General features: G+C 39.6%; 1 protein-coding gene and 1 long non-coding RNA gene across 3 annotated transcripts in view; one reads left to right on the forward strand and one right to left on the reverse strand.

The window, feature by feature from the left end:
- LOC122661684 (serine/threonine protein phosphatase 2A 55 kDa regulatory subunit B beta isoform-like) overlaps positions 1 to 22,417 on the reverse strand; it is a 38,097-nt gene that overhangs the window by 4,715 nt on the left and 10,965 nt on the right. For both annotated transcript variants that reach the window (XM_043857163.1, XM_043857162.1), the window contains exons 7-13: positions 15,304 to 15,422; positions 4,934 to 5,057; positions 4,678 to 4,801; positions 2,884 to 2,952; positions 2,711 to 2,802; positions 2,550 to 2,627; positions 2,183 to 2,250 (exon numbers count right to left, since the gene is read on the reverse strand). In XM_043857163.1, the coding sequence (XP_043713098.1) occupies positions 2,183 to 2,250; positions 2,550 to 2,627; positions 2,711 to 2,802; positions 2,884 to 2,952; positions 4,678 to 4,801; positions 4,934 to 5,057; positions 15,304 to 15,422 (674 nt within the window). The remainder of the gene's footprint in view (positions 1 to 2,182; positions 2,251 to 2,549; positions 2,628 to 2,710; positions 2,803 to 2,883; positions 2,953 to 4,677; positions 4,802 to 4,933; positions 5,058 to 15,303; positions 15,423 to 22,417) is intronic.
- On the forward strand, positions 16,889 to 20,640 carry LOC122661686. Its single transcript, XR_006332919.1, has 3 exons — positions 16,889 to 17,565; positions 20,477 to 20,480; positions 20,630 to 20,640. It is a non-coding gene; the product is annotated as an uncharacterized LOC122661686 (long non-coding RNA).

A 22,417-nucleotide genomic window follows, 5' to 3' on the forward strand; every position in this document is an offset into this window, starting at 1 on the left:
CTCCGGCACAATTGCTACAACATGCATATTAGATGAGTAGATCAATTCTGCAAGCTGCAACTGAAATCAAAGTTTGAATATGTAACGGCTGCTGACATGGTTACAACTTACAAGCCCACAAGTAATGGGCCCATAAAAGAAGTCAATATCCAGCATAAAATTCACTGCTAACCCTGAAAAGTTAGTTGATTGATGAATACCAGAAAACAAACCCAAAAAAATCAGCGAATAAGATAATAAGAAAGAAAATATGTTAACCAGAAACAGATTAGAAGTTAGTCCATCAAACCATAGGAGAAGAGTCCCACTCCCTGTATTCCATAAAACCATCTCATCCACTAAATTCGTATGGGGAAGCAGTCCTATTTATAGAGACTAATTTGACTCACTTTGGAGTTTCAAATCAACTAAATAATTGTCACTGTGAGTTACCTAAACAGATAATCAGAAAAACTTAATAAGTAAATCTAACTAAATAACCATCTGGGCCCCCACCAATTATCAACTCCTTTTTGTAAACCTTTGACTAAATAATTAAGCTTTATAATTGAGCCCATGACAATTAGAAACCCATAAATGGGAACCAACTCCTATATGATCCAAACCACTACTCCTATAAGCTTAAAAATACATTTTTATGCATCCGGCCAGCGTCAAAACCCCTCAAGAGATTTGGGAAATTAACATACATAAATCAACCAAACTGCCTTCGGGCATCAAAAGTTGTCAAAACCTTCAGAGGCATTTCAGATAAGAAACCCAAATAAATTCCATGCACCTTAAGAGATCGACAACTAGACAATTAATTTCTGGCAACACCAATTTTCAAATTGTTTGAATATAGGCAATCAGAAGCATGAAATTTCAGTAAAAATACTATACTCAGATCTTGGCACAGGTAAAATTGAAGATGCAATTATAAGCTTTTCCTCTTCTTTTTGTAGAGGGGAAAAATAAGCAACGAGGTAATGGGATAAATTCTCAATGTGACAGTCAGAACATGATTTTCTACTAAATAACAAAGAAAAAATCATTGCTAATTCTCAGCACCAGAGCATGATCTTGTAATACCTACCTATACTTACTCAATGAGGTATGGTATGATGAAAGTTGAACTTGGGGACAAACAACATTGTAGACAGAGTGTCACAACAATCACATGGACTACTTCTTGAGACACCTACTCTGATACATTCCACCTATGGTATTTAATCCATCTGATCACTCTAACTGATGAAATAATCCCATGGACTACTTCTTGAGACACACTACAATCACATTGTCTCTTCCTCTCTTGTCCATGTCCCCATTTAGCATGATTGGATTCCTCCCCCTTCTACGCTAATCACATATGGCAGATCATTTGGAAATCCGGGTACAGCAGGTATTGGAGGTGTTTCTAGAAACCATGATGGTGTGATGACGTTAATGTTTTCAGGTTTTATTGGAATTGCAGACTCCATCACGGTAGAATAAAAGCAATTATCAAGTGTATGGAGCTAGCTTTAACGCATGGTTGAATGGGTATCATAGTGGAGGGTGATTCTTCATCTGTGATTCATGGGCTTCAGGCTCATCTCAGCGGTCCTTGGTGTTACCTTCATCTCATCAAGAAAGCAAGGATCTGGCTGTGAGGGGGAATGTTACCTCCTTGTGTAGGATGAGGTCTGTAACTCTTCGGCATTTATCCAATGATTTAATTCCTTAAGGGTGCTTTGGCTTGTAGGCCTCCTTGTTATTGTCATTGTATTCTATATTGTGCTGTACCCATCTTTTTTCTCTTCTTCTAATAAAATTGTTCTCATAAAAATAAAAAAACTGAAGGAATAGTCAGAACCTTAAGGTCAATCACATCCTAGTTGCAGCTATACAATATTCACTACTTTAGTGCAGGTGCTCAGGTAGGTGGGTTGATGAACTTATCACCAATCACAAATGCCATGGGCATGTCTATGCCATTTATGGAGAACATGAGTATTATAGAAGTGCAACTTTGGAACATCAGAGCATACAGAACACTATTATTCATGATATCTACTCCATTTTTTTAAGTAGCATCACCCCTCTCCATCTGCATTGAGCTCAACTGTAGAACTAGAGCCAAATTGTGATGCATTCAATTCACGTGAGAATGATTAAGTGGAACTGTTGGGGAAGAAACCTAGTAATTGCCAATACTAACCTCGTCTACGAGAGCGTCCTAGACTGGTGAGTGATCTTATGGGCCTCGAAGATGTTTGAGTCTGATGTCTGTAACAGCAAAACAGACAAGTAAAAAATTAACAAACAGGACAACAAGTTCTCATAATACAAGATTAGGGGGCAGTCTGCATTGAGTGGGGAAAAAAAAAACACACACAAATGCAACTTTGCAATAAATGCATTTTTTCGGTTTCTATTTATCATTTAAGCAACTTTGCATCACCAGATGACCCCAAAAGTTTTCAACTTATTTTGAGCAAAAAGCAGTACAAGTACGTGAGAACGTCAATGCAAAATGCAGCCTTAGAAACTAGCACTGAACTGAAAAAATTCTAAATTTTTAGTACCTCATAGGATTTTTGCTGGCTTCCAGTGTTGTTGCCTCATTACTGCCAGAATTACAGCCAAAGACACGAAAATGGTTGCTGCAATGGTAAATGATTTCATAAACAAGTCTGATGATCAGGTGATGAATTGAAAAAATAATGGATACAGAGGGAAACCAAACCTATAAGAACCAGTGGCAACATGGAGACCGTCTCCACTTAAACAGCACTCAAATTTATCAAAGATGGAATCACTATCGTATAGGTCACATAACTGCACAGAAACACCCCTGATTAACAATGATTAGTCCAAGTCCCATTAGGTTCAAGAGTTCAAAAGCAAGCATAAACATACCTTGGGTCTAAGATGGTCATGGACCTGGAAGGTTGCAACAGGGCCAGATTCCATGTTTAAATCCCATAGCTGCATGACAACCAGAAAGCTATCAGAGCTGATATGCAATGATAGAAGGGATTTCAAGGTGCAGTGGTGGGAGATTGGTACTTGGTAGACTGAACACTAGGGTTCAGATATGTCGCCCCTCTAACAGGATCTCAAGAAACCCTAAAACCAGAGATTAGGTTATGTAATAAAGTCAAAGTCAACCTTTATGGATGGGGCAAAAATTCTGGTCAAAGGTAGTAGGACATTAGTATAATAAAACTCCAAAGTACTGCAATGATCCAAGGGTTGGATTTAGGACAGAATTCAAAAGAACAGAATCTGAAACTCAAAACCCAGAATTTGGGAGATTTTATACCACAGCAGATCAGAGGACCTGATCAGCTTCAAAGCCAGGTAGAAGGATCCTATGGGGTGCACCTTTGAGACCCCTGAATATGGGGGGAATCTGTTGGACAGCTTCCTCTCTACGGGGAATCTCGAATCAGGCAGAAAATACCCTAAAACAGTGCTGCTGCCAGGTTCTGTTGGGAGGGTACTAAGGACAGAATTACCCCTAGCTTAGCTGACTTTACTAGGCAGTACATAAAACATAAAATAAAAGCTCAAAAGGACCAGAATACCCCCACGGTATTGGTATTCTGGTGTATATTATTCAACATGATCCATACTATCCATCTCTCCCATTCACCTCAGTGAGCTGTGAACTGATTTTCTCCAAAGCTGCAAGGAGGCCCTAATGAGTGGAGAACAATCATTATGATTTCTCTGTAGTTTGTTCTCCATACACAGTTCTGTAAGAGAGATTCACTTCCTCAATATCCCCTACACTTGCTGCTTCGAAACTAGCTAAAATAAACCTCTATTATCTTTCAAACTTCAGACCAAATACCAACAAGGGAGCAGGGGGCTTTCAAAATGGGGAGAGGTTTTCTGCCCAAACCCACCGCATTCCATGGAGAAGAGAAGAAAATCTTATCACAAGATACAAGTTGGCCTTTAAAGCAGCAGTATCATTTGTGACCTTAAGATGTCAGATCTGCGGACTTACTTGATGTCAGATCTGCGGACTTACTTATCAATGGCATAATTCCTCTAACAAACCCCCAGCCTGTGCCTCATAAGGAATCCACTCAAATTTTCAGTAACAGTAATGGAAGATGAAGTGAAAGTAGATCCACTTGTCTCAACCCATGAGGGAAGGCAATGAAACCATGGGCTCAATCTAAAGGAGTGACTATAAATTTGTTTTCCTAATTTATAGGTAATTTAATATGCCTAAGCAGAAGCTAAACAAGGTTGCAGAACCAACAACGGAAACCAAAATGGACCCGAATCCTTATGGTTAGTGACAATCTACTCTAGCCAGTCAGAGGATGAGCTCCAAATCTACCTGATATTATCAGATTCCAATTGTCGACCCTGCTAGTGGTGTCCATGGTTACTTGTGTACAAAACCGTGATTTGGATTAATGAGCATGCCTGCTGCCACAGATTAAATCAACACTACACCACCACCCCAAAAAAACAGTACACATCCCAACTTATCTATGCAGATTTAACAGAATGAAATTTAACACATCTGAACATAAATCATCCAAAAGCACATTACAAACCCCGGACAGACACCAGAATATGTTAAATCAGACATCACTCGTGAAAGAATTTTTTTTTCAGATATGGAAATAAAATAAAAAAAGAGAAAATGTACACTATTTCCCAAAACATAAAAATGAGAGTGCAAACCTTCAGCGTCATGTAATCACGACTCAATATGTGTCTTCCGTCCTTTCCAAATTTAATATCTGATATCGAGGCAATTATCTCTGTGAAAAATGACCGTGAACTAGCTGTCTCATGCTCCACAAATCTGAAAAGGCACTCAGGAATTGTGAATTTGCTTTTTAGGTAAACTCCTGACAAGATCAATTAAATGAAATAGAAAATCACACTATCACAGTCGGTTCATAGCCTAAAAAATATTGCTCTGGCATAGCCTTACAGTTTGGCATGTGTGTCACATAAAGCAGACTGTCGCATGTCAATAAGGCGTATTGTGCCCTTTGAACTGCTGTATGCTAATGTGTTGCATTGAGTAGGATGGAACTCTGCAGATGTTATAACCTCTGCAAGCCAATAGGTAATATAATTGAGATGATAAACCACAGCAAAATTGGTTGCGGATAAGTAACCTAGAGTTTAACCATAAAATTCATCATCTAATTTGTAGACTAAGGACAGCTTATTAACTTATCCAGATGGACCAGTTATGTTTTTCTCATACACAACTTGGATACTGACTGATAAGATGGCATCAGTTATGGATTGATGTAAATAGAAAACACAGGAGGCCCATTAATCCAACATATATTGAATCCAGAATTTGCAAAGTTACAATCACAAAGGTGAAAATACATTGACCAATAGTCAACAAATGCAAAACAAGTAAGAAATCATTACTCAAACTCAAACTCAGCCGTAGGCCACATAAATGAGGCCAGCTACATGAATCTTCTTTCTCCAATCAACTCTATTGAAAGTCTTACTTGTTACTAGTCCTTAGCTATGCATGTCTTTCCTCACCATTTCTCATATAGTCATTTTAGGCCTACCCCTGGCTCTTTTAGCTCCTTCAATCTGAATCATATCACCCATCTTTACTTGAGGATTCAAAGATCTCCATTGCACATGTCCATAACACCTCAAACAACTTTATCTCAACTTATTATATATCGGAGCTACTCCTAAATTAGCTCTAATTTGTTCATTCCTTATTTTATCTTTTCTAGTTTTACCACTCATCCATCTCAAAATCCTCATTTCAGCTACACTGAGTTTGCATATATGCTGTTTCTTCATTGCCTAAGATACAGTTCTATACATCATTACTTATTCCTTCGAGTTTTAAAGGAATAAGTTGATCATACAACAATCCGGTCGCACCCCTCCACTTCGTCCACCTTTCTCTATTTCTCCTCTATTTATGTTTGAACATAGATACCTAAAACAAGTATGAAATTGTTAAGACAAATATTTCAACATTCTTTGACCCGTCTCATTTTGTGTCGAAGTAATCCTTGGAAAGTGTAAAGTAACTTCTAATATTTCTTTATTAACTCCAGTAGTAAAACTGCATGTTTATCAGATACACGGCATTTATTGCATTCTCTAATTAAAATTAACAATCCCCTGCTGCTTGGCGTTATCTCTAATTAAGAATTTAAGACTTCAACAACTGCCATTGCAAGACAATAGTTCTTTTTTTTTTTATAATTAAAGCCAAGCAAAGTTGATTATAGACCTGATATGGAGTGGGGTACTGAAATGGAGCGTCACCTATGTGATACATGGAATGGACTATGGATTGGCCACACCCATTCCTCCTTGATTATAAAATACAGTGTGTGAGAACTTGGATAATGCTTTAATAAAAACATGAGGACAAACAAGAGAGAGAGAGACTTATCTCCAAGATCATCAAGAAAGAAGTTATCAAATTTTGAAGGTTGATGCTACATATTTAAGAAGGTGTGTTGAAAGATTTATCCACCCGTGTCCCCTTTTGGATAGTCCGCCGTGTTAGAGCTGCTGTATGATATACATATAGTTTCCTCCCTTTCCTACAAGGTCGGCCTTTTAGAGGAAGCGGTTCGAACATGGTCTCAGAGCAGGCAGGGGTCACGGTATCGAGTCCCCTTGGGAGCAGGTAGGTGTTGAATCATTTATCCACCCGTGTCTCCCTTTGGATAGTCCGCCATGTTAGAGCTCCTGTATGATATACATATTGTGTTGGAATATGGGTATTTGGGTATTAAGTGTGACATGGGTCGATCCATGATATAAGATCGACCCATGGGGTGTTATTTCTATTTTAGTTATTTTCCCTTTCCTAGTTCTATTCTAGCTCTATTTAACTAGTTAGAATTAGAGTTATATTTGGGCTGTGACACTGTTCGCGTGAACAGTGTCGTGAACAGTGTTTCCCTTTGTAATCTCTTTTATTATTATTATTATAAATAGAGAGCTTGACTGATCTCATTGATCAATCAAGCCATTCACTAATTTCTACATGGTATCAAAGCCTAAACTCGATATCTGAGAAATTAATTCTGCTCTCCTCCATCGTCTCCCTCCACAATTGATCTCTCCTAGATCAACTAACCCATTAGTCTAAAACCCTAAATCAACCGAGACCCTCCTTCTCTCTTCCCTTCTCTCGTTTCCATTATTTCATGGGGGCAGTACTTTGAGGTGATCTAAATATGATCTAGTGCTTGCCCTAGAGTTTACCTCCTTTACTTTATCCTATTTTATGATCTCCATGCACAGTGAGATCCATGTTTGAAGACTGAAGCACTGCAGATTTTTTTTTAGAAGACCTGCAGATTTATTTTTCTCGAAGATTGAAGACCTGCAGATTTATTTCTCTCGAAGACCTGCAGTATTTTTTTCTCCATGTTTGAAGACTGAAGCACTGCAAAATTTTATTTAGAAGACCTGCAGATGTTTTAAGACCTGAAAATTTTTTTCTCGAGACCTGCAGAATTTTTTTTCAAGACCTGCAACTCCATATTGTGCAAAGATCTACAGACTCCTTTCCTCCTTTTTTTTTGAAGACCTGCAGCTGTTTTAAAACACCTGTAGCAGTTTTTTATTGAAAACCTGCAATTTTTTGAAGACCTGCAGCAGCTTTTTTGTTGAAGATCTGCAGATTTTTTTTGCAGGAGTGCAGTATTTTTTTTGAAGCCCTGCAGAGTTTTTTCTGTATACAAATTTGCAGCTTCTCTTTGTTTGACAACACTGTAGTTGTTTCTTTATACAACCTGCAAAGTTTATTTTGAAGAACTGCTGCCTATTGCAGAATATTCTGCAAATTCCTGCACTTCTCGGTTACTGAAGTTCTATCAATATGCCTGATTCAACTGCATCCACTGCTACCACCAACACTGGCCAATCTTCTACACCAGGGACCCATCATGATTATCCCTCTTTTCCAGTCAGCCCGATAAAGCTCGATGGCACTAATTATTTACTTTGGTCTACACAAATGTTTCTTTCCATTGATTCAAGGGGCTATAAGGGATATATATATATGGTACCACTGTCAAACCAAGTGAAGCTGGTACATTACAAGACAAGTGGAGTTCCAACAACTCTCTTATTATGGCTTTTTTTCTCAGTGCAATGACTCCATCGATTGCCTGTGGCTATACACTACTTGATTCAGCCGCAAAAATTTGGAAAGCTGCTAACGGTACCTATTCCCAGGTAGGGAATGATGCACAAGTTTATGATATTCAACGAAAACTCCATGCAACCAAACAGGGTGAACTTACTTTATCTGAATACTACTATGAACTTCGTAGCCTGTGGCAAGAGCTTGACTATTATGATAACTTTCAGCTTGACTGTCCTTCTGATATTACCAAATTTCAGCTTAGGGAGGAAAAATTCAGAGTATACACTTTCTTGACTGGCCTTAATGTGGAATATGATCAGCTTCGGTCTCAAGTTCTGAGTCGTTCACCTTTTCCCACTTTGGAGCAAGCCTACTTTATGATACAATTGGAAGATACTCGTCGTTCCACCATGTTACCAACTACACAGCCAGAGAGATCTGCTTTAATTTCTTCTAGAGGTGGCTCTTCTAGTACTAGTACACGTTCCTCGTCTGAGAAGGAACCTCTTAAATGTACTCATTGTGGAAAGGAACGACATACTGTGGATTTTTGCTAGAAGTTACATGGTCGGCCATCTGACTCTTCTGATGGTCGTAGTGGCGGTCGTGGTCGAGGCCGTGGCCATGGTCATGGTGGCACACAGGCCCATCTTTCTGAAGCTACTGAAACAGCCTCTACTACCACACTTTCTGCAGAGGAACTTGCTGCCTTTCGTCATATGATGACTACCTTCCCCTCTTCATCTGCACCTGCCTATACCTCGACTGTGGTTCCCTCTTCTGAATCGAACCTTGTTTTCTCCAAACTAGGTATTTCTTTTGCTAGTCATTGTGCTTCGGCATTATCTCATCCTTGGATAATCGATTCCGGAGCCACTGACCACATGACTTGTCAATCCAATTTATTTTTTCGGTATTCTCCCTGTTTAAGCAAAGATAAAATTAAAATAGCCGATGGTTCTCTTTCCTCTGTCTCAGGGAAGGAAGCCATCCATTGTTCTCCTTCTTTATCTTTGTCCTCTGTTTTACATGTTCCTAAGTTAACTTCTAATTTGCTTTCTATCAGTAGTTTGACATCTGATCTCAATTGCTAAGCTATTTTTTATCCTTCACATTGTGTCTTTCAGGACTTGGGGACAGGGAGAACGATTAGAACTGGTAAAATGCGTGGTGGTCTCTACTTGCTTGACGATGATCTTATCTCTCATGCTGTTACTATGTCTGGCCGCCAGGCTCTTACTGCTACTTCCACTGAACATCATTTATCTGAATTGCACCGATGGCATCGTCGACTGGGCCATCCACCTTTAGGAACCTTAGCTAAGATTTTTCCTGTTTTATTTCAGCATTGTAACCCTCACTCTTTATTATGTGAGGCTTGTGTTTTTGCAAAACAAACTCGTTATATTTATTCTAGTTCAAATAAAAGATGTTCTAAGCCTTTTTCTATGATTCATTCTGATGTCTGGGGTCCCTCACGTACCTCTTCTATTTCTGGCTTTAAGTGGTTTGTCACCTTTATTGATTGCCACACACGCACCACTTGGGTTTACTTAATGCGACACAAGAGTGAAGTTTTTTCCTGTTTTAAAGTCTTTTATAGCATGGTTCAAACTCAGTTTCAAGCTACCATTCAAACTCTCAGGAGTGACAATGGTCGTGAATATTTAGATGGAGCCTTTCAATTATTTCTTGCTACTCAGGGTATTATTCATCAAACCAGTTGTATTGACACTCCACCCCAAAATGGAGTGGTTGAACGCAAAAATAGACATCTTCTTGATGTAGCTCGCTCTATTATGTTTGAAATGCATGTTCCTTCTCATTTCTGGGGGGAGGCTGTTTTAACAGCTGCTTATCTTATCAATAGGATGCCCTCTCGGGTACTTGACTATAAATCTCCTCTTGATCTTTTGACGGGGTCTTCTTCTTATATTATTCCTCCCAAAATTTTTGGGTGTGTTTGTTTTGTTCAAAACCACTATGCCCATGGCAAACTTGATCCCTGCGGTCTCCGCTGTATTTTCATTGGTTATTCTCCCACCCAAAAGGGGTATAAATGTTATCATCCTACATCTCGTCGTGTTTTTGTTTCCATGGATGTCGTCAAGAAGAAGTGTCGATTCCCATTCCTCCTCTACATGAACCTATTGATGACTATCATGTACCTTTAGATAATGATGTTCAAGGGGAGTAGCAGGTACAGCCAGTGAAAGATTTCACGCAGTAGTATTATCGAAAGAAAAAAGGGCAACAACAGCCCACCACTGCAACATTACCAGACCAAGTCCTCTGACCCAGGATCGAATGACACCTCCTCTGGTAATATTTCTAATCCTTTAGATGCTGCTACTTCTCCTATTACTTCTGATCCATCACTTGATCTACCCATTGCTCTTAGAAAGGGAAAAAGGTCTTGTACACAACATCCAATATCACAGGTTGTTTCGTATGAATCTTTGTCCCCATCATTTCATGCTTTTGTTTCCTCTTTACCCTCTGTTTCCATACCACAGACTTGGCAGTAGGCATTTGCAGATACTAGGTGGAAGGAGGCCATGATCAAAGAAATGCTAGCTCTAAAGAAGAGTGGTACATGGGATCTTGTCACACTTCCACCACAAAAGAAGACTGTTAGCTGCAAATGGGTCTTTGTAATTAAACAAAAAGCTGATGGAACTGTTGATCGTTTTAAAGCAAGGCTGGTTGCTCCCGGATTTACTCAGACATATGGGATAGATTATTTGGAGACTTTTGCACCTGTTGCCAAAATGAACACTATCAGGGTAATTCTCTCTTGTCTCGTGAACTTAGGATGGAGTCTACAAGACTTGATGTTAAAAATGCCTTCCTCCATGGTGAATTAGAGGAAGAGGTATATATGGATGTCCCTCCTGGGTTCTCATCTGCTGCAACTCATGGCAAGGTTTGTAAACTTAAGCGTGCGTTGTATGGTCTGAAACAATCACCAAGTGCATGGTTTGGTCGTTTTCAGACAGCGATGTTGACATTTGGTTATAAACAAAGCAATGCAAATCACACTTTATTTATCAAGACATCGGGCAGCATTATTACTCTCCTCCTAGTATATGTCGATGATATAATTGTAACTGGAAATAACCCTGCTAAAATTTCCAAGTTGAAGAATTATTTGGCCAAGGAATTTGAGATTAAGTATCTAGGCATACTTTTCTATTTTCTAGGGATTGAAGTGGCCCATTCTTCTCAAGGGCTGTTCTTATCTCAACGCAAGTATACTCTAGATCTTCTTTTTGAAACTGGCATGTTAGGCATTTCTCCTGTGGATACTCCCATTGAGGCAAATGCTCGTTTCCGAGACACTGATGGTGAACCAGTGGACAAAGGGAGATATCAGAGGCTAGTTGGGCGACTAATTTATTTATCTCACACTAGGCCTGATATTGCCTATGTTGTGAGTCTTATCAGTCAATTTATGCATGATCCCCGATCTAATCATCTAGAAGCAGTATTCAGGATTTTGAGATACTTGAAGTCGGCTCCTGGTATAGGAGTATTATTCTCTCGTCATGATCATCTACAGATTGAGGCCTACACTGACTCACATTGGGCTGGTTCCCATTATCGAAAATTCACCACAGGTTACTGTACATTTGTGGGTGGAAATTGTGTTACATGGCGCAGCAGGAAGCAAACAGTGGTGGCCCGTTCTAGTGCAGAGGCTGAATTTAGAGCTATGGCTCTTGGTATTTGTGAATTATTGTGGCTCGAGACTTTGTCACAAGATTTGAGTTTTCCTATTACTCTGCCTATGCGACTCTACTGCGACAATAAATCAGCAATAAGTATTGCCCATAATCCAGTGCAGCATGATAGGACGAAACATATTGAAATTGATCGTCATTTTATCAAGGAGAATCTGGATAATGGGACGGTTTGTGTTCCTTATGTGCAATCTGGGGAACAGTTGGCTGATGTGTTCACCAAAGGCTTGAGTGGAAAAGTTTTTCAACCTCTACTGTGCAAGTTGGGCATGACTGATATCTACGCACCAACTTGAGGGGGCGTGTTGGAATATGGGTATTTGGGTATTACGTGTGACATGGGTCGTTGGAATATGGGTATTTGGGTATTACGTGTGACATGGGTCGATCCATGATATAAGATCGACCCATGGGGTGTTATTTCTATTTTAGTTATTTTCCCTTTCCTAGTTCTATTCTAGCTCTATTTAACTAATTAGAAGAATCAGAGTTATATTTGGGTTGTGACACTGTTCGCGTGAACAGTGTCGTGAACAGTGTTTCCCTTTGTAATCTCTTTTATTATTATTATTATTATTATAAATAGAGAGCTTGACTGATCTCATTGATCAATCAAGCCATTCACTAATTTCAACATATTGTTTCCTCCCTTTCCTACAAGGTTGGCATTTTAGAGGAAGCGGTTCCAACAAGGTGATTAGCAAGGATCCAGGGATCAGAATCATCAAAATGGCCATACAAGGATGTGAAATTTGTCCTCGCATTGAGCGGATGCCTCCTTCTAGCCTTGGTGTACTAAATTGGGTGTCTGGTTCCATCGGTAAGAAACGATCCTTATAGATTTCTCGATGGAAGGTTAAGGCGTTAAGCATATTGAGACTTATTGAAACATTCTCAGGACAGACACATTGATTGATGCCCCCCTATTAGGTTGTTCACAAGAGCCGAAAAGAGCAGTCATCAACTGCTAAATAAGGCCCTGATGTGACGGATATTCTGAATATGTTCTGTAAGAATTTGGTAGAAAAGACACTTGCCTAACATTTATCAACTGGAAGTAGATCAGAAAAAAATATTTTAAAATGTAGTAAGAGTCGTTGATGCAAGATACACCAATGAAAATGTAATGGAAATGCCACAAACATATATCTTGTTGTGTGGTGAACTGGTGATATACAGTGTTGTAGCCCTTACTTGACAGCTTGAGCTTTTAGGATAAGCGATTGTAACATGGTATCAGAGCTAGGAGATCGGGTGTTCGATCCCTGGTAAGTGCAAGGGTTTGTGTTACGCGTTTTGTGCCCCCTTGGTATCACACGATGGTGTCATATGCAGAAGTGTCTGTGTGTGTGTGGGGGGGGGGGGGGGGAGAGAGGGGGGTGCACATGCAGGGGGTATTGTGTGTTGATATACATTATTGTGGCCCTCACTTAACAACTCGAGCTTTCAGGATAAGCTGTTGTAACATATCTAAACTCACTAGTTAAAAGGATTTAATAATTTTAGATGTCCAGATATGGGCATGGTGTTACTCATAGAATTAAAGCAAGGCGAATGAATTTGAAGAGTACTTATAGAGCTCATGTGGATGACCCATTCCAGCTATAAGACCAGCAATGTTTATGGAGGTGAGTGTTGGACAAATTAAGTGTAGCTGAGATAAGGCTGTTGAGGTTGATGAGTGACAAAACCATAAAAGGTAAATAAGAAACAAACGGTTAGAGATGATTTAGGAGTACCCCTGATAGGTCACAAGTTAAAGAAGAAATCACTGAGGTGGTTAGGGCATGTATAACGGAGGGCATTGAATGCATCTGATGCAGTTGCCTTAGCCTGGCTGGACCGACATGACCCACTTTGGAGGCCCAAACCAAAGACTGGTCCTAAACCGGTTTTCTGGTCTGGCAAAGGCTGGTAGCTTATTTAGGATGCAATATTTATTTTAGTTTATTTGGATTTGAAATGGGTAGATTACGTAGGAGCTTCTTAGGTAGTTTCCTTTCCTTAGCTATGGTTTATTTGGTAGTTTCCTCTTTGGGTTGTTTCTATTTTAGTTAGGCTTCTATTCCTATGCAAGACTATTTTCTATTTATTCATTGTAATCGTAGTAGAATTCAGACATGAAGATTTGAAGTTTAGAAGAATTGAATGTTGAAAGTTGAAGCTTGTGCGTGCGTCTCTTCTCTTCTCTCTTTTCCCCTGCAACTCTGATTCTCCCAGTTCCCCTCTTCTCCTAACCGGCCCTCCATCAGCATCGGAGAGGAGTGAGAGTTTGCAGATTAGAGGAGCTAAAAGAATAGGGGGTACACTGAAATATAACAGGGGGAGCAGTGGTGGAAAAAAGACAGGGACGCCTTAGGTTTCACTATAAATATGGTTTTGAACAGGATTGAATGGCAAACCAAGATTCATGTAGGCTCCGTCTAGTTGTAAGGGAAATAAAAGTAAGAGAAGTGAAATCAAACCAAATCTAAAATGGAATCTTTTGTAATCGTTACCTAACATGATTTTGTAACTAAACTCCAAAACATTCAAAATCAGGTCAGTAGATTTTAATATAATTTTCAACCAAATACCTTGGTTTCAAAAAGTAAAATAAAAATTCCATTTGAAAAGTATGATTACCAGATTTAGTAAGATTTTAAGGTAGTTATGCTCCATTCTTTGGATCCTTTGTTTTGTTTGGACCCATGTTGCCGACCCCATTAAGTTGGGATAAGGCTGAGTTTGTCGTTGTTGTTGTATGCTCCATTGTGACCAAGCGGTCACGGGTTCGAGTCAGAAAAGTAGAAAACAGCCTCTCCACGAAGCAGGGGTAAGGCCTGAGTACATTATGACCCTCCCCAGACCCCGCAGTGGCGGGAGCCTTGTGCACTGGGTAAGACTTATTTTTTTAAGGTAGTTATGCTATCAGCCTACCATGATTGCAAAAGTTTCCATTTTCTGTTTAAAACTGATTTCACTTCCCTTCCCTTCCATTCCCTTTACATGCAACCAGATAGAGCCATAGGCCGTAGCAGACCCCATTTAGATGGGAAAAACTTAGTTGAATCGAGTTGAGTTGAGTTGAGATATGGACATAGTCAACCAATAAATAAGCTGGTCTTTGATATTTCTTATTTGTTGTTTCTAGCTAAACTAATAATACTTAATCTAATCCAAGGGGCAAGATATTTCAGATCATATTTGCACTCGTCAAGTTCAGAAATCACCTATTTCAAGAGATTGTTTAACTTCCCAAGGAATTTTAAAGAAATTACTCTTTACTGAAAACCTTTTAGTAACAAGATTTATAAAAATTCTAAAAATAAAATAAAAAAAATTTTAACATGGTCATCATATATGACAGAAAAAGGGCAGACGATGCTGATACCACATAATCTGTCCAAACTCTAAGAAAAAATACAGCATAAGATCATCCATTAAAACTAGAGTCAAAGCAGAATATACCAGTGAGATCCTCCATGTTCACAGGCTTCACATCAACAATATTGAAACTTTGGTTACTTATATCCAGGTTCCACAAATTTATTCGCAAATCATCCGCTGATATAAATGTCTCGCCATCACTGAGAATAGTTTATTCCAAGAAAAGGGACAAAAAAGGGAGTGAAAAACCAAACCCAAACCAAAGCTGCATGAGCATCATCATAGCAGATGCGAAGAAGTGTTTTACAATCTTCTTATGTAAAGATGAGGGGTAATTTAGTCCTTTCTGTTGTATCTTACAAATAACAATAGCATCAAGTTCCATCTTCCATATTTATTCAAAGCTCGATAACTGTTATCAACTGCTCCGTAATACTAATATACTCTATTTTTAAGTTGTTCGAAGTGATCTTGTTATAAACACTACAACAAATGGAAATTTATCATGAGAATAGGGCAATAATTGTCAAAATGTTCTCACGTATATAAGGTCAACCTTGGTTTTAAGGACTCCATATTAAATGTCAATTACTACTGTTAAGAGATATGTAACACGATAGGGGGAGTCCCTCTATCGTGTTACATATCTCTTAACAACTACTATGCCTCAATTAAATGTCATTTGCTTTGAAAAGAAAGAAGAGCATTTAGCTACCTACAAAAGTGGGCAGCATAGTGGCCAAATAGATTTCTTCCTAACTAGAAGGTTTGATAGATTGTATGTAAGGACTACAAGGTTATACCAAGGGAGTGCCTATCCACTCAACATAGATTAGTAGTCATAGATATGAGCTTATGAGCCCTGAGATAAGGTGGTGGAGCTTAAATGGAGATACCTTGAAGTCATTCATTGAAAAAGTGGTCAAACAAGGAAAGTGGGACTTTGAGGGAGATACTAACACGATGTGGAACGAGATGATAACCTGTATTAAGAAGGTTCCTAAAGATGTCATAGGAGAATTGAAATGAAAAAGTCATTCCACTAGGGAGACTTGGTGGTGGAATGATGAGGCTTAGGTAGCCATTAAGACTAAGAAAGCTAGTTTAAGACATGGCAAAGGACTAAGGATGTAGAGAATCAAAAAAGGTATACATCTGCCAAAAACAAAGCCAAGAAGATTGTGGGGAAAGCAAAGGCAAAGAAATATGATGATCTCTATAACCATTTGAACACAAAGGAAGGGGGGAAAGCTATCTATAAGATAGCAAAAATGAGGGAAATGAAGAGTAGAGATTTTGACCGTGTTAGGTGTATTAAAAGTGAAGATGGTAGAGTACTAATAAGAGACGAGGACATTAAGAAGAGAAGAAAAGAGTATTTCTACAGCTTACTAAATTTTGACATTATGAGTAACAGTGGCCCAAAGACTGCATTACTCATCAAGATACCTTGGCACAGATATATATATATATATATATATATGAAAGATTAAGGTGCCTGGAGTTAAAGAAGCCTTAGGAAAGATGAAAGTAGGCAAGGCACCACGCCCAGATGGGATCCCTATAGAAGTGTGGAAGAGCCTAGGATTATGTGGTTCATCTTGGTTAACCAAATTGTTTAACAAGATTATGAGCACAGCGAAAATGCCAGATGAATGGAGAAGTATTATGGTTCTGATTTACAAAAATAAAAGTGATATTCAACACTACAATAATTATAGAGGCATAAAACTAATGAGTCATACTATGAAATTATGGGAGAGGGTTATTAAAGCCCACTTGAGAAGAGAAATTACTATTTTGGAGAACCTATTTGGTTTTATGTAAGGTAGATCCATGACAGAGGCTATTCACTTATATAGGAGACTCATGGAATGATTTAGAGTCTGCAAGAAGGATCTCCATATGGTCTTTATTAATCTAAAAAAAAGCTTATGACAGAGTCTCTAGAGAGTTAATATGGCAGATACTAGAGAAGAGAAGTGTTTCAAGTATGTGGACATAATTAAAGATATGTATGATGATGTGGTGACTAGTGTGAGAACCATAAGAGGCCAAGGTAGTGAATTCCCAATTACATTTGGGTTACATCAAGGATCAGCTTTAAGCCCTTATTTGTTTGTGCTTATGATGGATGATTTAACCATGGACATCCAACATGAGGTACCTTGGTGTATGCTTTTTGTTGATGATATTGTTTTGGTTGATGAGACAAAAGCAAGGATTAACACTAAGCTGGAGTTATGGAAATCAACCTTGGAATTAAGAGGTTTTAAGATAAGTAGATCGAAGACAGAGTATATGGTGTATAACTTTAGTTACACTAAGACAGATAACGACATGGTGAAAATTTATGAGAGAGATACCGCAAAGTGAGCATTTTAGATACCTGGACGCAATCATATATAAAGAAGGTGATATAGAGGATGATGTTTCACAGAGAACTAAAATAGGATAGATGAAGTGGAGAGGTGTGTCTAGAGTGTTGTGTGATCGACATATTCCTTTAAAGCATAACGGAAAATTTTATAGGACAGTCATACGATCAGCTATGATGTACGGGGTGGAATGTTGGGCAGTTAAGAAGCATCATGTAGATAAACTAAGTGTAGCAAAGATTAGGATGTTCCAATGGATGTGTGGGAAAACTAGGAAAAATAAGGAATGACCATATTAGAACTGATTTGAGAGTTGCCCCGATACAGGATAAGCTACAGTAAAGACGTTTAAGATGGTATGGGCATGTTCAACGGAGGCCTTAGGATGCTCCAGTACGGAGAAGTGATCTTATTCAGATTAAAAGAACTAAAAGAGTTAGGGGCAGGCCTAAAATGACCCTAGGATAAATGGTGAGGAAAGACACGTATAGTTTAAGCCTTGTATCAAATATAACCTCAAATAGAGCTGATTGGAGGACAAAAATCCATGTAGCCGGCCCCATTTAATTGGGATAAGGCTGAGTAGTTGTTGTTGTCGTTGTACTAATCTGCCTCAAATGTGTGCTTTAAGAACTTCCTTAAGGACAACGTTACTAAGAATGGGAAGGAAAAAACAAAAAGAAGGGGTGGGGGGGGGGGTAGGTCAGGAGACCGTCTTCACCACTTATACCAGGTAATATTTTGTTTAGTAGAGTTCAATAGTAAAAGTAAACAAATACTGAAATAATCAACAGTAAGATAATATCATTTTGTATCTTAGGTAAAATAAGTATTTTAATTGAAGGAAAGTAATATGATAAACAAGAGGAATTGGAGATCCCTTAAGTAATTAGGCCAAGACCAAGTTGAGGTAACATTATTTATTAATCCTTATCAAGCTCACGTATCGGTGTGTAGAAATCTATATCAGCCAACAATTAGGACTGAGGTTTAAAATATCAGGCTGTATCTTCCAACGGCATACCATGTGAAATAGAAAGCTGAGGCCCAATATTATCATCATCCATTGTTTGTTAGAAGTCATGTAATAGAGGTAGTTTAGGAACTAGTTCTATCACTAGTTGCCTTATTATGTAATTCTTCTTTATTTCTTTATTTCCCTTTTACCTCCCTAGGGAGGTGGATGTAATTCCATATTAGTTGTGATTAATGAATATATGGTGAATGGAGAAGTCTCTCCATTCACAATCGATTACAGCCCAAACACTCTCTTCTCTCTTCTCTCTTCTCTCTTCTCTTGCTATCTTCTTCCTCGTCCAATCTCTTCCTTCTCCCTTCTTATTTCCTAAACCTAGAATCTAACTTGGTATCAGAGCTTTAGGTTTGAGAGTCCAATCATCTTCCTTTCCTTATTTTTTTCCTCTCTTTGAGATCCTAGAACTCAAAGGATCTCAAGGAAGAGGTTCCTATGTAAACTTCTTGCTGAAGAGATATGAAATAGGTCTTCTACAATCTATTTAGGTGATTGAAGATGGTCTTCGAACCACTGTAAAGCTCCATTGAAGCTGTATTGAAGGTTTCCGCCAGCTGCTACTTGCAGGCCATGTCCTTCTCTTTCTCGGCAGTTTTTTGGAGCTTGGAATAGTTCAATAGGATCGTACAAGGGTCCTTTCTATGCTCCATGTGTGCTTCCTTGATGGATGAAGGCACTGCTGAAGCATAACTCAGTTTTGTTGGACTGCTATTCTGCCCAGATTTCCGCCAGTTGCAGGTTTAAACCATGTCTCAGCTCCATTTCAGCATGGGTTTGGCTGTTGGAGCAGCCCACTAGGATCGTATAGGCGTCCTATTTCTGGCCTTTGTGTTTCCCATTGATGGATGAGACTTTCCTTTGAGCAGTACTCAGTTTTGTGGTGATTTTTTGCTGCCCAGGCAAACCCGATACTGCTGTATTTCTCTCGTTCTTACATTTAGGATATATTGGGCTTCTTGTTTGGTTGAGAGGTGATTATGACTACATCTTGGAGCTTGTGTAAGCTGTTCTTACTCTTTGAAGAGTGTGAGGCCTGATGTTTTAATGCACTTGAAGTGTTTGATTTAAGTCCTCTTAGACATTTGCTGCTAGGACTGCTTTGGCAGTGTGGTATCCTAGGTTGTTTGTAAGACTTCTTGCTTGTTTGGGTTGAGAGTGTACTCCCCACTTGCCTTTGGTGATATTGTTTATTGTTGGTATCCATCATGGCTGGTTCAGATACATATGTGCTTGGTACTGCTGATTCTCAGCCTCCCACTGTTGTCCCTCAGTTGGCTTATAAGAGTACTCATCAACAGATTTCTTTTGTGAAGCTTGATGGTACTAATTACCTAGATTGGTCACACTCTGTGAGACTTTCTCTCAGGAGTAAGGAAAAGCTTGGATATATAACAGGTGCTATCAAGGCTCCCACAGCTGGTTCACCGGCCTTTGATAAATGGGAGACCGAAAATTCTACTGTTATGACTTGGTTGATCTTCTCCATGAAGCCCGAGATTGGGAGAAGATTTATAAGGAAGGAAACCGCCAAAGCTATTTGGGACAATGTCACTGTGGCCTTTGACAGAGTGGGTGACACTGCCAAGGTCTATCAACTCCATCAACGAATCCACTCATTGAAACAGGGTAACAACACTATTTCTGAGTACTACAGTGCGTTCCTTAGTCTTGTGGAAGAGTATGATCATTATAGAGACCTTCATTTGACCAACCCAGAGGATGAAGCCAAGGTGTATCTGACTCTTGAAAAAGAGTGTGTCTTCTCTTTGCTTAGTGGTTTGAACTCTGACTATGAGCCAGTTAGACTCCAGCTGTTGGGCCGGTCTCCCCTTCCCTCTCTTAGTGAAGTCTGTAGTTACTTACAGAGTGAAGAGACCAGGCGACTTACTATGGCACCACCACCAGCACCATCTGAGAGGTCAGCCCTCAATTCTAGTTCTGTTCGAGACACCCGTGGAGGTAGTAGAGGCCCAGGGCCTAACTGTGAGGAAGCTAGTACTGTGGAGACAGTTGGTGGCAGTGGAGTTGGGCGAGACAAATTTAAATGTGATCATTGTGGTCGCACTGGACACACTAAGGATAGGTGTTGGTCTCTCCATGGTTGTCCTCCTGGTATGCGTTGTCGTGGTGGCCGTAGAGGGGGAGCTCGGGCTCATTCCGCAGCGGCGACTGATGCTGATGCCCCACAAGATGACTCCACCTTTATGGCTGCAGTGGTTCGCAGGGTTGTGTCACAATTGAGCACATCTTCTACATCTAGTATGGTTGGATCCTCATCATCCTCAGCTTTGCAGGTCTCCACCTCAGCTTCCACTGCCGCCCAGTCTTGGGTCATTGACTCGGGTGCTACGGACCACATGACTGGTACATCTCATTATTATGATTCCTATACCATTTGTTCTGGTAAGGACAAGGTTAGGGTAGCTGATGGCTCCCTTTCCTCCATATCTAGTAAGGGTAATATCCCTATGACATCATCTATTTCACTTTCTTCTGTTCTTCATGTCCCTAACCTTACTCTGAATCTTCTATCTGTGAGTCATCTGACTAAATCTCTCAACTGTTGTGTCACATTTTTTCCTTCTCATGTCTTTTTCAGGATTTGGTGACGAAGAGGATTATTGGTAGTGGACGTGAGGAGAAAGGCCTCTACTTTTTTATCCGTTTTTGCCCTCAGCTCATTCCTATGTGTGTGGCCGAAACGATAGTAGTTCTGTGGATTTTGTTATGTTATGGCATCGCCGTCTTGGCCATCCATCTTTTGTTGTAATGAGGAAACAGTTGCCTCACTTATTTTCATCTATTGCCTCTTCTCATGTTTTTCAATGTGAAACCTGTATGTTTGCCAAACATTGTAGGTCTTCATATCCTTATCATGGTAATAGAACTGGTGCTCCTTTTCATATTGTGCATACTGATGTGTGGGGTCCTTCCCCTACTACTTTATTTGGCTATCGTTACTTTGTGTCATTTATTGATGATTTTTCCCGTGCCACATGGACTGTACTTTTGAAGCATAAGAGTGATATTTGTGATGTCTTTCAGAATTTTTACCAAATGATGCTTACCCAATTTTAGACCCGCATCAAAATTGTGCGTTCTGATAAAGGGGGAGAGTACATGTTTGGTGGCCTTCAAGCCTTCTTTACTACTCATGGCATTATCCATCAGTTAGCGTGTGTTGACACGCCCTAACAAAATGGGGTTACTGAGAGGAAAAATCGCCATCTCCTAGAGGTCACCCGTAGTCTCTTGCTGGGCATGCATGTCCCCAAGACCTTCTGATCTGCGGCTCTTCTAACCGCCTCCTTTCTCATCAATCGTATGCCTACCAAGCTTCTTAACTACAAATCTCCCTTGGACATCTTATCTCCCAAGGCCTCTGTCTTTTCTCTTCCTCCTAGAGTCTTTGGTTGTGTTTGTTATGTGCATGTTAACAAATCTACTCGCACTAAACTTGATCCCAAAGCTCTTAAGTGTCTCTTTCTTGGGTACTCTTCTACTACCAAGGGGTACAGGTGTTATCATCCTTCTTCCCGCCGAAGTTTCATTTCCAAGGATGTTACCTTCCTTGAATCTGTCCCTTTCTTTGTTCCTTCTCAGCATCCTCTTCAGGGGGAGAATTGTGGGAGTGAACAGGCTACTGATGATTTCTTCCTTTCTCCTCTACCTACATCTCCTTTTCTGCTTGACATTGGAAAACACAGGACTGTAGATGTGGTTGAGATTAATGATCAACCAGGGGGGAATACAGATTTGGTTGTTGAAAGTGGTTCTGGTAAGG

Source organism: Telopea speciosissima, chromosome 5, assembly GCF_018873765.1.
Source record: "Telopea speciosissima isolate NSW1024214 ecotype Mountain lineage chromosome 5, Tspe_v1, whole genome shotgun sequence".
Lineage (NCBI taxonomy): Eukaryota > Viridiplantae > Streptophyta > Magnoliopsida > Proteales > Proteaceae > Telopea > Telopea speciosissima.